At 36.9% G+C, this 16,142-nt stretch overlaps 1 protein-coding gene across 19 annotated transcripts in view; it reads right to left on the reverse strand.

Moving 5' to 3' along the window:
- The window catches only part of ADGRL2 (adhesion G protein-coupled receptor L2), a 159,258-nt gene that overhangs the window by 45,983 nt on the left and 97,133 nt on the right, over positions 1 to 16,142 (reverse strand). For 13 of the 19 annotated variants that reach the window (XM_033516334.1, XM_033516333.1, XM_033516331.1 and 10 more), the window contains exons 4-6: positions 7,194 to 7,303; positions 2,491 to 2,505; positions 733 to 1,533 (exon numbers count right to left, since the gene is read on the reverse strand). In XM_033516334.1, coding sequence (XP_033372225.1) covers positions 733 to 1,533; positions 2,491 to 2,505; positions 7,194 to 7,303 — 926 coding nt within the window. The remainder of the gene's footprint in view (positions 1 to 732; positions 1,534 to 2,490; positions 2,506 to 7,193; positions 7,304 to 16,142) is intronic. The other 6 variants (XM_033516332.1, XM_033516336.1, XM_015636405.2 and 3 more) reach the window with 1 other exon arrangement.

The raw sequence follows: 16,142 nt of genomic DNA on the forward strand, positions 1-16,142 counted from the left end.
GACACATAAAGACCTCAATTTTTCTTTTCCCTTTTGACAGTTAGTATCTTTCCTTTTAGGAAGTAGCACTAACTTCTAGCGAGCTGGAATGAAATTGTAAGGGGCTTACTGAGAAATCCACTAAAAAGATGTCAGACAATCTCGTCTAACCTGACATTAGAAACTGTGAAAATAAGGCTGCGGAAAAATACTTATGCTTGGTATTGCACATTAACCCCATACGTCTCCTCTGGGACCTCCCAGCACACACTGCTCTGCACTGCTGGCGCCAAGAAGTTAAAAGGTCTGCGTGTATGCTGTAATCAATTCAGAAGGCAGGTAACACTGAGCGGATGGGAACATGCTTCTGGCTCAGCATGAAGCAACTCCAGCTCAGTTTAGCTATCGGAGTCAAACTGACTGATGGTATAAGGTAAATAATTCCCCAACTCATTCTCAAACGCAGCAAAGCTATGCATTTGTATTTAAGAATAAGATAAAAAAAAGATAAAAAATATAAAAAGAAAAGCATAAGCCTGTAAACCAAATAAAGTAATTATATTTCACTTCACAGATTCTGCAGATTTGTCTTGCACTGCTGTAATGCTGCTCAACTCATCATAGTGCAGGCAAAAATCCCTTCCTCGCCTATCTGCCATGAGCTAAATCTAAGACCAAAAAATATCGCAACTTATTTCTCTGAATGGAAACACAAAGAGATCAAAAATGAGGGGAAAAAAAATAAATTCTTACCTTGGGCAGGATCAGGTGGGCCAAACTCCAAGGAGTATCGCAGAATGAAGTTGTTATTCCACACATAGAGCTGGTTGTCTCTGGGGTTGTAATCCACTGCGGCGATGTACTGGTACTGGTTGGGGAAAGGAACGTCCACGTGCTCGCCTCTGCTTAACCTGGTGTTGTAGATGTAATCGATGGCGTTCCTGCCCGTCTCACTCTCGTTGTCCTGATACACTGACCGCACCACGTACAGGACACCACATATCATGAAAGCATTGGATGCTGCGCGCTTGTCGTAGGTCGTTTCCCAGGTGGCTTCGAAGCGCAGAGTGTAGGGGTTCAGCTGGCTAATTACTATCATCCCGTTGTTCTGTTCTGTAGCATAAATTACCCACAAGCCATTTTCATCAACTGCCAAGTCAATATCAGTCTTTCCTCCCCACCGGTATGGAGAGGTGTCGTGGTAATTAGCATAATTGATTATGGCCTCTCCACTCTTAATTCTAGTCCTCAAGTCAAATTTTACTATGTTCCGAGTTCTCTCCTTGTTAAAAAAGACAGCGCCGTCATACACTACAAATCCGGTACCATCCACTCGGTTTGGGAGTTTGTACGTCGTCTGCTGGCGTCCGTTCTGGAAGTCCTCCAAGGAAGCATATTCTATCAAAGTATCCGTGCGGTACGGAGTCCATGGCATGAAGTATATTTTATCTGCAGCCTGGAGAGGATCTTTGCACCAAGCACCTGCTTTTTGTTCAGCTTCATATAAATACGGTGAGTCCACAATTGCTTTCAACGTCCCCGGGCAAACAAAAACTAACAGTCACAGAGAGAAGTAAGACAAGAATTATGTCAAATTAAGACTGTCTCATAATAAAAAAATTTAAAAAAAAAAAAAAAAGAAAAGAAAGAAAAAACCAAAAAGGTAGGTAAATCATAATGACTGTGTCAGGAAGAAAAAAAAATCAATTTAATTTGCACTAGATTATACCTTATGTTATAATTAATGCAATTATCACCCTTTATCATCCACTTTTCTTAAAGTTACCATGTTCTTGCTGTACCAGTATGGAAAGTGGATGGGAACTGTTTTCACTAGTACAGACCAAGGCTCAATGGCATACACAGACAGCTGAAAATGTAGAGCTACTCTTGCATTTTCGTTTCAGACTTTTAAGTGAGTACACATTAACGCTCCAGAGCTTTTAACTGGTGTGCAGCAGTGTGCTAGGTCATTTCAGTCCAAAAAAAAATCGCATCGACTTGTTTAGAACTTTAAGAAGTGGTGAGGCTGAAAAAGGAGGTGCCTCGATTAAAAATAAAGGAACAAAACAAATCATCAGGTATATAGAGAAAGCAATTAGGAGCAGAGAAAACAAAACACAACCAAAGCAATGAATGAAACAGACCAGGAAACCCTGTAACCATGGCATGCTATGGAGAGGGTTCTGGAAGCCAGGCAAGATGACACTTGATTAACAAGAATTTACCCAAGGGTGAGAGAAAGAGAGGGAAAGAAAGACAAAGAGAAAGGGAGAGAAAAAAGCAAGGGAGTCTTCCCTCCAGCCCAAGTACTTCAGACACTATACCCCGCCACCTACTTTAAGCAGCCAAGTCACTTTATTGCAAACAGTCGACTTCTTTATGAGGTGTACTTATGAGATCCTGCTGATTATCATAATATAAGAGTGTTGTGGGGAGGGGAAGGGAAGAGGTTAACATCCATAAGGCACATAACAAGGAGCTGGGGTTTGGACTGTATACGTTATTTACCTTTTTGCTCCACTTCTATTTTAAGCATCGGAAGAAAAATAAAAAAGTGCAAGGAAAAAAGAAAGAAGATTAACATAAATTGACTATTAGTCTAAAAGATTAAATTAGTAACAGACGCTAAATATAGGGAGAATAAGAACTGCACTATATTGGATAAAGAGAAACAGACAACAGGATAACCTAGCAGGAGAGAGATTCTACGGTTACACAAATGAACATGGATCAATCATTTTAGTAGATTAAGGAGGGAATACAGATATGTTGGCATGTAGTTTCACTTAGTGAACCTGAATAAATAATGAATTACTTTACTAATACATGCTATATACACCCTTTCTTCTTCTAAAAGTGTAATGCTAATCAAGGTGGTCTTTAAGCAACATATTTATTTATCATATATGTGCAAGTGCACATATACATATTATATTAATTGATAATTAGAAATACAAAATTGAGTCTATTAATTATATAGGTTTGCATATGTCATCATTAACCCTCCCCCATCTTTGCCCCGGACATTTCCCTGCTTTTCTTTCTTGTAAAGAAAGCAGCTTGAACCCTTTGTTTCTCCTTAGACTTTATTTTATTTGTTTTCCTGAATGTTAATCTTGAGAACTTTTGCCACTTCTTAGTCTCTAACTGTGAAATCAGACTAGAAGGAATAAGCAAAGACATCTAGAAAAAAAGAAGCAAAAGCACAGTAAGCAAGAGGAAAAGAGAAGAAAAAATTAACAATTAGCTCATTCAGATGTTCTCCAGCATCATCGATTAAGCCCGAAACAGCAAGCTAGTATGCAGGGACAGCCATATTGCGTTTCAAACAAACATCCATCCTGCCACCATACATGGAAGACATAAACCGAAACCAATTAACAAAGTTATATTACTATAGCAATTTTTCCCCCAGGAAGTTTTAAGGGAGTTACAGAAAGATATATAGCTGAGGCCCAGCCAGTAAATAGCTTTTCAATAATTATTTGCAATAAAACCTATTTCATATACTCTGTGGCCTTTGAAGTATGCTCCCTTGGCTTCATAAAATGACCTGGAAAATGACAGATGTACCAATCTGTGTAACAGTAGCTGCTGATACCAGGGAAGTGTATCAAAACTATTTGCACAGCTATTACATTTTCAATATTACAGTATTATCCTGAAGAATGCCTTTGTATGTTTCATATAAAGTTTTGGATTTTCAGTTTAATTTAATAAAATTACATATGATTATTTTGAGAATGATATTGGCTGATCTGATCTAGTGTTTCTTCAGGAAACAATTCCATAACTTTACAGGGGAACCAGAGGGGGTCAATATTTTCAAAATGAGCAGTAGTTTTCCTAACCTTTGTAAAGATGTTATACATCTTTAGGCAAAATACTCGATTTTCTGTAATTTGCAATTCTGGATTTATCTGAGTAAACAAAAGATGTATTCTGAGGTGAATTCTTGGGTTTCACCATTAGTATTAATGACTTTCAGCTGATTCTGTTTGTGAACTTCTATGCATGTGCTTATTTCTTGCCAAAGAGCAATATTGATACTGTACCTGCTTAGAATTAGTAATAGGAGACAGGGGAGAAAAAGATAGGAATAACTAAGATCACTACTGGCATGTCTGCTCTGCATGCACTGGTGTAAAGCTGGACATTTTTTTCAGGGACAGATGGGCTTATTGAAATAAACAAATGCTGCAAAGTCCAATCAATACACACAGAGAGAGAATAAAACACTTTAAAATGTTTTCTATTGAATTCCTGAGTCCAAAATAGGCTTAAAATAAAAATGCACAGATATACAAAATGGCACTTTTGATGTTCTTCTTTATGAAAGGGCTGACTTCCGTTAGTCAAAGTGCCAACATACATCGTGCTGCGTAAGTGAGAGAAATGTCAAGTATAGTACTCTCAATCTCTTTGTAATTTAATCGATAACACTCTTATTATTTCAGAACAAAGCAATGCCTATCAAATTTATCTGGAATTTTTGCTGGAGATCCAGCTGAGTCTCTGAGAAGTTGTTTGGTTGGGTTTTTTTGCTTGGTTTTTTTTTTTTTTGTTTTTTGCACTTTGAGATGCAAAAAAGGAAGCATTTATTAAGTACTTTCAAACTTAATTAAATTTACAAAATGAAGTACTTCCAAATAAGCAAAGCAGCTATGTATCTCTGGAGGCCAGCAAGACACAGAGGAGCTCATAAACTGCATTTTGTACAAGGGTGACAGCAACTCCAGTGCATAAGAACTCTCACCTTTTACCACAAAAACCATTATGATTGCTGTTTTTCATCTTTCATGGACTGAAAGCTACCACAGTGAGTATTGCAAATTTTCCAGTCTTGCAGTAACTGAAGATGAAATTCATTAAATAAATGAACTTTGGTTAGAAGTCACTAACTGTCATCACTAAACTCCTCCCTTCCTGGGCCCACAAAAGCTTATCCTACCTTCCTAAGAAGTCTCCTACACTGAGACAGCTGCTATTTGCAAATCTAATTATTTCAGTCATTCTGTAAATTTATATAAGAAGCTCTGGAACAAGTAAGGAAATAAAATTTAGACTTGATATCTGGAGTTTACCAGGCTTCAAAAAAAGAAACTTGGAAAAATATCAGGATAGTCTTTGTGGGACAGGGAAGAGAGTGAGCCAACAATCAAACTGGCTACTGAAGCCCAATATGATTTGAAATCAATCTTCAAAACTCATTTTAGTAACTGGCAATCTTTTTGATGACTGCTGGTAATGACAGGTAAAGCCTCTTAGAGTTCTGGAATTGGGCAGTGTCATCACTGTACATGCTGCAGTTGACAAACTCCAAAACTTACAGACTTTGAAAAACAGGAAAGCATCCAGAATCCTGAATTATGATAGACACAGAATTGCAGAGTTCAAAGGGTAGGCCAATGCAATTGACAGTAAACAAAAAATAAACACTTTAAAATTGAAGTAACTACAAGTTAGAGTACAGGGTAGGCCGCGGAGTGGCACTATACTTCTGAAACTGGAAAAGAAAAGATTCCTGGAGATAGCAATACCCAATCAGTAGAACATATCCACACTTCTCTTCCTAAAACAGCATAAGAAATTATGTTTGAACATTATTTGCATTATATTTTTTTCCTCTATGAGCTAGCCTACTGGAACTGGAATGTAACTTCTTGTCACTTGACTGACCTCAGGTTTTGGAATCAGCTGCACTGCCCTCTTTCTGAGAATTTGGGAATGAAAACAGTGCTAAAGCAGAAGTGGTCTTTGTGGAACAAAACTTTGGTTAGATTGGGGTAAGACATCACTCCTCAAAAGTGGCACGAGAAGAACAGTTACAACAAGCCACCAATACTACACACAGGAGGAATGGTACTAGGGATCAGTGTTTGCAGTAGGCTTCCAAACCTACAAATGGTACAGGGAAAAAAATCAGCAAGCAACCATTTCACAATGACACAGCAGAAATGAAGAAAAAACAGATGATCTGTGCTTGGCCTTTAACAACAGTGAAGGTTCAGTGTGGTGAAGCAGTACAGAGCAGTATTTCAGTTTCAGCATTCTAAATTTTGCAGGAAACAGTATGGACACTTTTGACATAGCCTTGCTTATGCCAGAACTCATTTCCTTCCTTTTTCAATATATACTGTCACCACAGTGTTTTTGCATCTCAGACTTGGCCTGCTTCCTGTACCAACAGAAAATACAACTTTGGTTAAGGATTACTGCAGATCAAGACATTCACGCCTAACTCAAGGGAATGATCAGTGCACTACTCAAATTCCATTGCAAGCACAGCTATTTCTCTGTTGAGTTACAGGACGAGAGAGAATTCACTGCAAAGAATGACCTTACAAGAAAGCAAAACCAGTTAAAAGTGTTGAATCTGCAGAACTTTCATGAACACGCATATATGTCAATAAAAGAAAAGCATTAATTATTGCAAGGAAATAAGATGTCTAAAGCTAATGAACTTTGGCATTATAAAGAATATTTTACAAAACCGTTGAAGTAGCCATAACTTCACATTTTTCTATCTCATCATGATTTCATTATTTAGTTTGTTTTCAGTGAAAAACTGTATTTTGATAGCTGATTCAAGGCACAACTGATATTTTGTCTTTAAATTAAAAGCAGACATTTCTTTCTCACTCTTTTCCCCTTTGCTTTGAAAGAACACAGTGTGAGTACCTTATTAATGAATTATTCACTCTGAATCTGTGTTCATTTATAACGAAGCACAAAATCCTTTTACAATGTCCCCCAACTGGGTCACTTGCTTCTGAATGTCAGTGCTGGGTTTTGCTGTGCACCCAAAGTCACCACAGCAGCAGGTAGCCTTTCAAGTAGATCATGATTAAAATTGAAGTCAATTCCTCCTTTACAAGTCTGTGAGCCAAGCCAATTTGTCAGCAACTGGTTGCGGGCAAAAGTACAAATTTCTATCTGGCCTATTGAATAGCTAATTTGAGTTTGTTTTCTGGAAAAACAGTAGCCTTAAAAGCCAAACACTTAAGAACACAGACAGACACTTGGCCAGCATCACACCATGGCTTCTTTCCACACTTTGTGAAGCTAATTGGAGGCCCTAGTCTGCAAGTGCTTTGCATGCATAATGGGTCCATGGGCCATAAACATATGCTTCTTTTCCATGTAACAGCACTCCAGCTTCAATTGTGAGGGCCAGAGGAAGTGAGCAAGAATAAAAAGATTATACTTACTGTAAGGAACACATTCATACTGAACTTCTAGATATTTGTATGTTCCAGGACAAGGATCAGGAAACACATCTGACCCAGTAACTACTATACACTGTGTTCGGTTGTTGCACCTGTAATGGGAAAAGAAAACAAGCTAATTAATTTAAAATTACATTTAATTTGCTAGTTCATACTAAAGGACTACATTCAGTGCTAACTCTCTTCACACTTGGGCAGTTCAATACATAAGACAACAAAGTTAATTAATACTAATTAGCCAAAGTCCAAAAGAAGGCTTCAGGACAGTATTTTAATTCAGGCTTTATACTTTTACATCTGGAGATTGATGCTATCTTAACTGTCCCCACTGGTAGAGATAGCTGTATCAAGCACCAAATTTATACTGATTTGATACTACTGTTCAATAAAATGAAAACAAAATGCAAAGACAACATGACTGAAAACATGTGCTATTTTGAATAATGTATAATAACAACATAGAGTAATTCCTTCTATCTTTAGAGACATACATCCTGCTGAATAGTTTTACATCTCAGAGAGATTTTTGTTATAATTTGAGGAAATTATTTTGGTTGGAAGAGCTATTGTAGACAAAGAACATTAGTATTTCCATTTTAATTATTTTAGGAGCAATTGGTGGACTCTAAGCTTCTCCTGTTAGGCTATAGGAAGCAGCAAGGAATGACCATTTGAGGAAATAAGAAAAATAGTTAAAAAAAAGAACTGCAAGAAAATTAATTCGGATGTGTTTTTGAGGAGACTAAACATTAAAATTATTTGCTTAACAATGAAAGAAAATGCATTTTGATACAAAGAAGAACTTTATTACAATGTCTCTCATTGTGAGGATCTACTAAACTTAATGTTTTTGAGGAGTTTAATAATAATAATAGATTTTAGACTACTATTATTTTTTCTAGAAAAAAAACACAGAAACAAACAAGCAAAAAAAAACTTCCAAGAAACCAAATATTAGGAATATTTAGGAAGTTAAAAGTGAACAAACGATCAATCACTTAACCTTGAAGAGATGGTCAAAATGTAATACAGGAAAACAGTCACAAGGAAGAGGAAGAAAAAAAGAGAAGGTCAGGGAGTTTGTTGACTAAAAGGGAAAGATCTTGGCTGATCTTCTCAGGGGTTAGTTTTGTTTGTCAGCAAACTGAACAACACAAGTCTGAACTTAGGTAATAGATGAGCATTTGACTCCTGCTGTACATCAACTTCTCTTTTGCCCTACTTCTTCCCATACTTCCTGACTACCACATAACCTAAGCTAAAACACTCTGCTTTGTATCAGTGGCTTTCCACAGCTATACAGCACCAACAGGTATTAGAATAATTCATGCTACCTCATAAAAGGTAGAGCAAACACATTCAAAGAACTCTAATATAAATTACTTCCTTTTTTATATAGTAATCAAACTAGCACAGAGCCAGTCAGGGCATGCTGTGCCTCTCTGCTGAGCAAACTCAGAGACAAAAGTTCTCTGACTCAAACAGTTAACTCTTGTTTTTCCTTTTTTTTTTTTTTTTTTAATTTGCTTACTTCTACTATTATAAAACTCATAATTACAGAACTAACTGGAAACAGGCAGGGATTTCTGTATATACACAACCATGGATATGGATAGGTGGTGAGGAATTCACCTGCCACCTTTCCCAGAGGCAAAGCCAAGTCCCCTGCACAGCTATTGCACAAATAATGCCACCCCACTCCCATCCCAAAGGCACAGTCAATCAGTGCAGCAGCTCGTAGAAGCAGAAGAAGTCAATGTTGCCCCAAACCCCACAGGCCTCTCTGCAATATCCCAAACATAAAAAGAGGATTTTATGTTCCACACCTCAGGTACACAAACCGGCAGGAGAAAATCTGGGACGTAAGACTGTGTAAAAAATTTCTTTAAATTTGTGTTTCTTTAGCAAAAACCTTATGCTGAAACCAAAGTAATTCCTGCAAGACTTCTCCTGGTGCATCATTCAGTATGATGGTTTCTACAGCTTAGAGCTGTATGAAAATTTTATTTTATACTCAAATGAGCAGTAATTAAGACAGAATTATTTATTTGTTACAAAATAAAACGAGTACGTGTTGGGAGAAATTGCTTGAGAATGAAGCTAGCCAAGGTCATATTTAGTGGTGGGAAAAAGATAGATTAATTTCCCTGTGAATAGTTGTTTTCTTCAGTTTCATTTTCTCCCAGTAAAAGATTCATAATGCTCCCATCAGCTAGGAAACTGAGAAGAACTTCATGCTAGGTTTTATCAAAAGGATGTGTAATAACAATCCAGAAGAAAATGTAGGTTTTTTTTTTGTACATTAAGTGTCAAACTTCAGGCATTGAGTGCTGTTCACAGGAAATTGATGACATTCTAAAATGTTCTGACTATTTCTTTATGAAAAATTTCACCTGCTGTGCATATGGTCACCTTTTCCCCCTTTGGCCAAACCCAAGACCCCGATTACAGAAGGAGTTATGCCCACTGCTGCAGTATACAGCAGTGCTACCAGGCCCTCCAGCGCTTCCCCAGTAAGTGGAATTACTTAACTACATGAATAGTGTATTCGTGCTTTAAGTTGTAGGTTTGCACATTGAAATCATGGATTTTGCTGTACTGTTGGCTATGTTTTATAAAATCTGAGTACTTTTTTACATTTTTTACATATTTAGAGGTCATATTTCCATTAGAGTGAGACTTTAAAAAAAAAAACAACAGCAACTGTAGCAGCTGTCAGTCCTAATTCATGGGTTAAAGAGAAGAGATGAAGAAAAAGTGATCTTAGTAGAGGTAGTTCTGAGACAAGTAATTCAGGGAATTTACACTACTGTGATTTGTTCTCTGGATAAATTAAAGCCTTCTGTCTGCTGCACTGTGATACTTCTGTGTTAGCTATTGGCCTATACTTCTGCCACTGTCTGCAAAAAAACCATTTTCCAAAGTGGTGAGGGTTTCAGTTGAGCTTCTTAAAGACAAGAAGCCCCAAATTCTGTGGCATATTGGATAAAAGAGACTCCACTCTCCACAAAATGGCACTAAACAGCAGATTATCCTACATGGCTACAGACTATCAAAGCTACCACATTACTGCCATAGCAGAACTTCGTAATTTCAAGAAACATTTACACTTAGAAACACTGTGCTTGAAGAAGAGGATATTGCATTGTTGCAGCCTTAAATCTAGTGACTCATTCCTTTTTGTAACGGGCAACCAGCTTTTGTGTCGCAGGATACTCTAAAACAAGGCTATTGTAGAAATAAAGTGCCATGGAATTTGCAAAATTGGCCTAAACACCATCAGGAAAAATAAAATCCTAACCTCAAAAAACCTGAAGTGGCAAATAACTTGAAGTCCCTCATCAATTTTAATCAAAGTTATTTTTTTATAATTTTAATTTTTTATAATTTTAATATACTGTTAACTTGGTCCATATATTCACTTTTTTAGAATTGTTCCAGTTAAGGTGTGATACAAACCAGGTGTAATTTCTGCAAACTTAAGAAGACAAACGACAAATACTTTGGTGTTTCAGTGTTTGTAATCTAGTGTTTAAGTTCTCTATAGGTTTTAAATACTATTCAAGTGTTCTGCAGTCTACATAACTGCATACTTGCCCAGCATATGTTAAAATATCGACATTTTCAGGGCTTTATGTACAATCTTAAAATTCAAATGATTGCACACTGAGAAACGTCGTCAGACTCAGGAAGAATTCACAATATTCATAAAGATTTATGACGCAATGACTTTGTCATTTACAAGGAAACACAGCAGATCAGCAAAGAAGTTTGTATGAACTCAGTAGCAATTTATGAAAGGTATGAATTAAATTCGAAATGCTAGTTAGGAAAGGACTAACTATAGCAGTGAAAGAATGATAATTCAGGTTCTTGTGCTAGCAGCGACAACAGTTTTGCAGGGGGAAATGCAGGAATTACCACTATTCTCATGAATGCAAGGAGCAATTGTGTACTCTGACACTCGTTTATTCCGTATTTTAGTATGAATGAAGAAAGGTTACATCTTCATAATGCACATGCATCACTTAGAGTAATCTAAAAATCAAATGGAGTGTTTAATTAACAGTTACAGTATAATGTCTGAACTCCTTTCACCTCAGGAAGAAGACTGTGCAAATGAGGAATGGCCCTTCACATTTCAGATGAATACAGAAAGAAAAAGGAGGGTTGTTATTATCTCCTGCTCATGATGTACCTCTGTCCCTGCTGCATCCATCCTATCTGCTCAGCTATAAGGACAGCTGTATTTTCCATGATAATTTGTTTGTATTTCAGCTCTAATCTTGACTTGTACAATTCCCAACAAATTGCTTTTGCTTTTTTTTATTATTATTATTATTACCTTATGCTTATTATTGCACTTTTTCATGTGCAATGTATGGAGATGAGATTCTATGTGCAATCTATTGTGCGAGGTGTTTTAATCAATAATCTTGTTCTGCTGATTAAGCAGGGGCTTCTGTTTTGGCAAGATAACATTAGTTTCTCCTGTCATGCTCCCAAAGCTATTGGGAATCTTCAGCAGATCATTAGATATGCTACAATAAAGCTTTGGTACATTCTCTTTTCTTTCTTAAATTGCTTCTTCACTGTCCTATCATGCCTCGTCACTGCTGGCACTGCATTATTATTACAGCTCCCCTGAAACTTGCACTAGAGCTATGTCTGCAGGCCATAGGATGCCATTTTCAATTGAAGCTTCTGCTTGAAAAATATAAATTAGGAAAATTTCATTATCTCCTGCCAAGGGCCATTATTCACCATTGTTCTAAGGAAGATTAAAAACGCACAATCTATGGACTTGAACAAATACTTCAGCATTAAAATGAAAAACACAGTGTATCGTGACTAGACCAGAAATTGAAGCACTGGGATCTGAGAAACAGATTCTGGAAAGATATTAGCAGTACATGGATCAAACCAACTGACTGAGGGAAGAGGTCATCTTTGTGGGCAAGTCCCATCTGACACAGAAAGATACAAACAGATCCTCTACAAGTGGTTCTTGCAGCTTGCAAAAATAAGGTATGTATGAAATAATGTCCACATTGCAATTTATCCTCTGAATGCTTTTGTTTTGCATACACAACTTTTACAAAGACAGTAACATAAAAGAAACATCATGCCATTTTGAACAGGATATGGATTAATGTATAGCCAGAAAAAACCTATCAAAATAATTTTAGGTATTCCTAATGATAATTAGGTATTCCTAATGCTGTATTTCTATGAATGCAGTGTTTCCTTAAGTAGGGTGAAATGCAAACAAAGCAAACAGCCACATGTAATTCACTATTAAAAAAGAAAAAAAGTACATAAAATTAATTTTTAATAACATTGTTGATACATTAAAAAAGCGATCTTGGTATGTTTTGAAACTTTCAAGTCAGCTCTGATGGTATTTCTCTTTCAGCATATTGATTAAATACTTAAAAGCCAGCATGATGGCATGTTCCTGCATATTGCCTGCAGCAACCTGCTTAGACACCACTTGAGGCACGTAAACTCGGAGCTGTAGCACCACATACTCCATATGCTCTCCTTGTTCCTTATTCACCCTGGGTGAGCTGCAGTCTGAGTGAAGAGATATGGGAATATGGGATGAATGCACTTTGTGTGATGACTTATGCTGAAAAATTCCAGAACCTCATTACCCAGAGTAAGTAGCTGTCTTTACAGCTGTATTCCTAATGGTCTAGCAACTGCCACGTGAGATGTGGCTTTGCTTTTGGATGCATATTCACTAAACCTGCGCTCCTGTCATTAAATGCAAAGTTAAACATGTATGAAGGCATGAGATATTACTTAAATGCTATGTTTTATTACAAAACTTCCATATAAAATAGACAACAGAGATTTTATTTTAGGGGTGTTTTGATACGTAAGTATGCACAAAGACATGCCGCAGCAGATAAATTTAAAGGAATGTATTTAAATTCTGAGTTTCAAATTAACCTCACAAGCTGTACATTATTATGTACTGAGACCTAATGAGTTAGCAATTTAAGCCTAACCAAGGCCTCAAAAAAAGACCTGCTGAGAAAATCCAGCCTTCCTATAAAGCCTGGATGTGAAGGAGAATTGGCCAGCCATCACTGCTGTTTCCACAGTGCTCAAAGCACTTTCCATGCAGGATGAGTGAGCACACACACCCTTACAGAGCCACATGTCCCTGAGGATAGATACAGAATCCTGGGACTGGCCTGTTAAAACCCAGGAAGACACGCTGATAATGCTGCTTATTCATTTGCAAGATTTTCTAAAAATTATTTTTTTAAGTTAGAAGCCTCAAAACTATTACAGGGGAATGAGCATTCAAAAAGGAAATAGCAGCTATTTTACTGAGCTCAAAAAGGAAATGGATTTAGTGAGCTGTGCTTGGTAGTTTTCGTTATCTAAAAGAAAAAAAGGAGATACATGAGCAGGTGTGATAGCAGAATTTGGCCATAAGAGTTGTGTCTAGATATTGGTGACTCACCCATGACAGTGAGGCATCCTGCAGCTTGGTTTGAAAATTCATGAACCAGCCCTGGGATTTTCTGTGCACCTGGCAATGTGACCATTACAGTAACAAATCTGGGGGATTTGGACAAAAAATATTTGGGGCGAAGAAAAAAAAAAAGGATGTTTTTTCCTTTTGTTTCCTTTCAAAATACAATATTGATGATTTGTTGAATCTTTCTAATTACTAAGTAAACACATATAAGGAAATTAAATAGTGTATAATTAATATTGTAGGAGAAGGTCCACCATAGCCATGTTTTCATTTGCCCAATAAAAAAGTGTAATAATATTTAATTGTGCTTTCTTTATACAATGTAATCTTGTGGGAGTCTAAGGGTATGCATTAAGCATAAAAACTCCAAATAGACAATAAAACACAGCATAAAATATGCAACTCCCATAGGCCTTTTCTTAGAATTACCCAGTCTGATTCACTATCAACAAATGTGTATCAGACTTGCATGGCAAAGTAATTTAACTATACATCTTGCATTCAACCTCTTCTTACAACTTTAATACAGTTAGTTATGATCCATTTGCCTTTTAGTATTCATGTCTCTAAGTTCAAAGCAGTCACTGTTAAAATGAGGAATCTTCTCACTTACTCACATCTAAGCTATCAGAAATAGTTTTTCTTGTTACAGTTCATCCTTGTTCTAATACTTTTGTTATTGGTGTAAATGCTATTATTATGGGGTTATCATTAACCTGAAACTGGAGCATCAGATAAAACAGAGAAAGGAAAAAAAATGAAAAAGGAAAAAGAAAGTGGATTCCAGTGGAATATGTAACTCCTGCTTTCTCTTGGTATTTTTAGGTGCTTTTATAATCCCGCTTTTCTGTCTCTGCCACTTTCTACTGCATATATCAAAGGCCTACTAGACCAATCAGAGTTTGTGAGGAGATGCCTGTAAATCAAGGACAGTAAAACTAAGTATTGAAGATGCAATGAGGCGTGCAAAGTAAATGGAACAATGTCCAGCTGAGATCTGCATAGGTGCAAACCCAAACCCCAATAACAGTATGAAGCAGAAGAGACCTGTTCTTTAGAGAAAATGTTTCTAATGCAACCCCACCTGGGGAATAAGAAATGGAAATACAGTAATTTTCATAATCATAATAATTGTCATATTATTTACGTGCATGCATATTTGCAAGCAAGCTGCAGCATGGGATTACAGGCAGTGTACATCTCAGAACACCAACTAAGCCAAGCAGATCCACACTGCTGAAAAGTAATAAGTTCAAAAGATCCAATTAAATGTTTCACCATGTAGACAAAATAAATAGCCTGCAGCTATGCTTACTTACTAATGAAAACTTTAGTAGTGCAGCATCGTTGTATCTGAGCAATTTGCACAGATTATTCACACCGGTGAGCACGAGTGCAGCATCATGCCTCGTGTGCTGAGCAGGTTTCAGGGGAGAAACGTGGGGCTTTAAATAAACCCAGAGCTTTATGAAGGGGCATTTATTTCAGAGGCACAGTGCTAGAGCAGAGCTACAGAAAATCCAAGAGAAAATCCTGAAGCACAGTGTCTGATCCCTAGGAATAACACTGCAACAGAGTTGCAGAAGAGACTACCAGGCAGAGAGTATAGGATAAGAGTAAAAACCCTTTAGAATTATTTTTTTTTTTTTTTGCAGCATGGCTGATCTTTTTTATCCATAGCTTGGCATGCAGCATATTCATACTAGTAGTTATGTAACTTAAGACCGCTTCTGAGTCATTATTAAATGAGTAACTTGAAGAATTACAATATTAAAAACATGTAGCCTTATCCTTCACGTTAATTTGCACAGATCTGAAATACACTTTTAACAATCACCCACTTTAATTACTAAAATAAGGTATTTAAGATGACAAGTATGATTTGTCACTGCAACTTTTGAAACAGGAGCCTTCATACACTTTCAGTGCTCACACTTCCACTAGACCTCCAGATCTGTGCATTGCAAATTCAGTTTGATTCGCTACGGGTCTCCTGAGTTTAACACAGCTCTTCTGCTTACAGAAATGCATATTCTACAGCAAATTATTTTGCCTCTAACAGAAAATTAGGATTTAGTCATTTACAGAATTGACCACTGAGACAAGCAGACTCCACAGAGTCCTTTGGGTTCCTTGCGCAACAGGCAGGCTGAGGACAACTTCACGTGGGGCATGCAGTGGGTGCGACCCTAACTCAACTTGAACACATGCATTCACCTTGAATAATTAAAAATATTACAGCTTGTATCATTTAGGAGAAATTATTTATAAAACTGTTCACCTATTGCAGTCGGCATATGGAAAAATGGTCATATTTTTAACAAGGGAAATGGAAAATCGCTATGGGATGCCCTACTTAGATTAAATTAGCAAGATCTTGTTATCAGCCCATATAAAAGGTACACCATAATAAGATGTGACCTTGCAGAACC

This window comes from Parus major, chromosome 8 (genome assembly GCF_001522545.3).
Source record: "Parus major isolate Abel chromosome 8, Parus_major1.1, whole genome shotgun sequence".
NCBI classification, from domain to species: Eukaryota; Metazoa; Chordata; class Aves; order Passeriformes; family Paridae; genus Parus; species Parus major.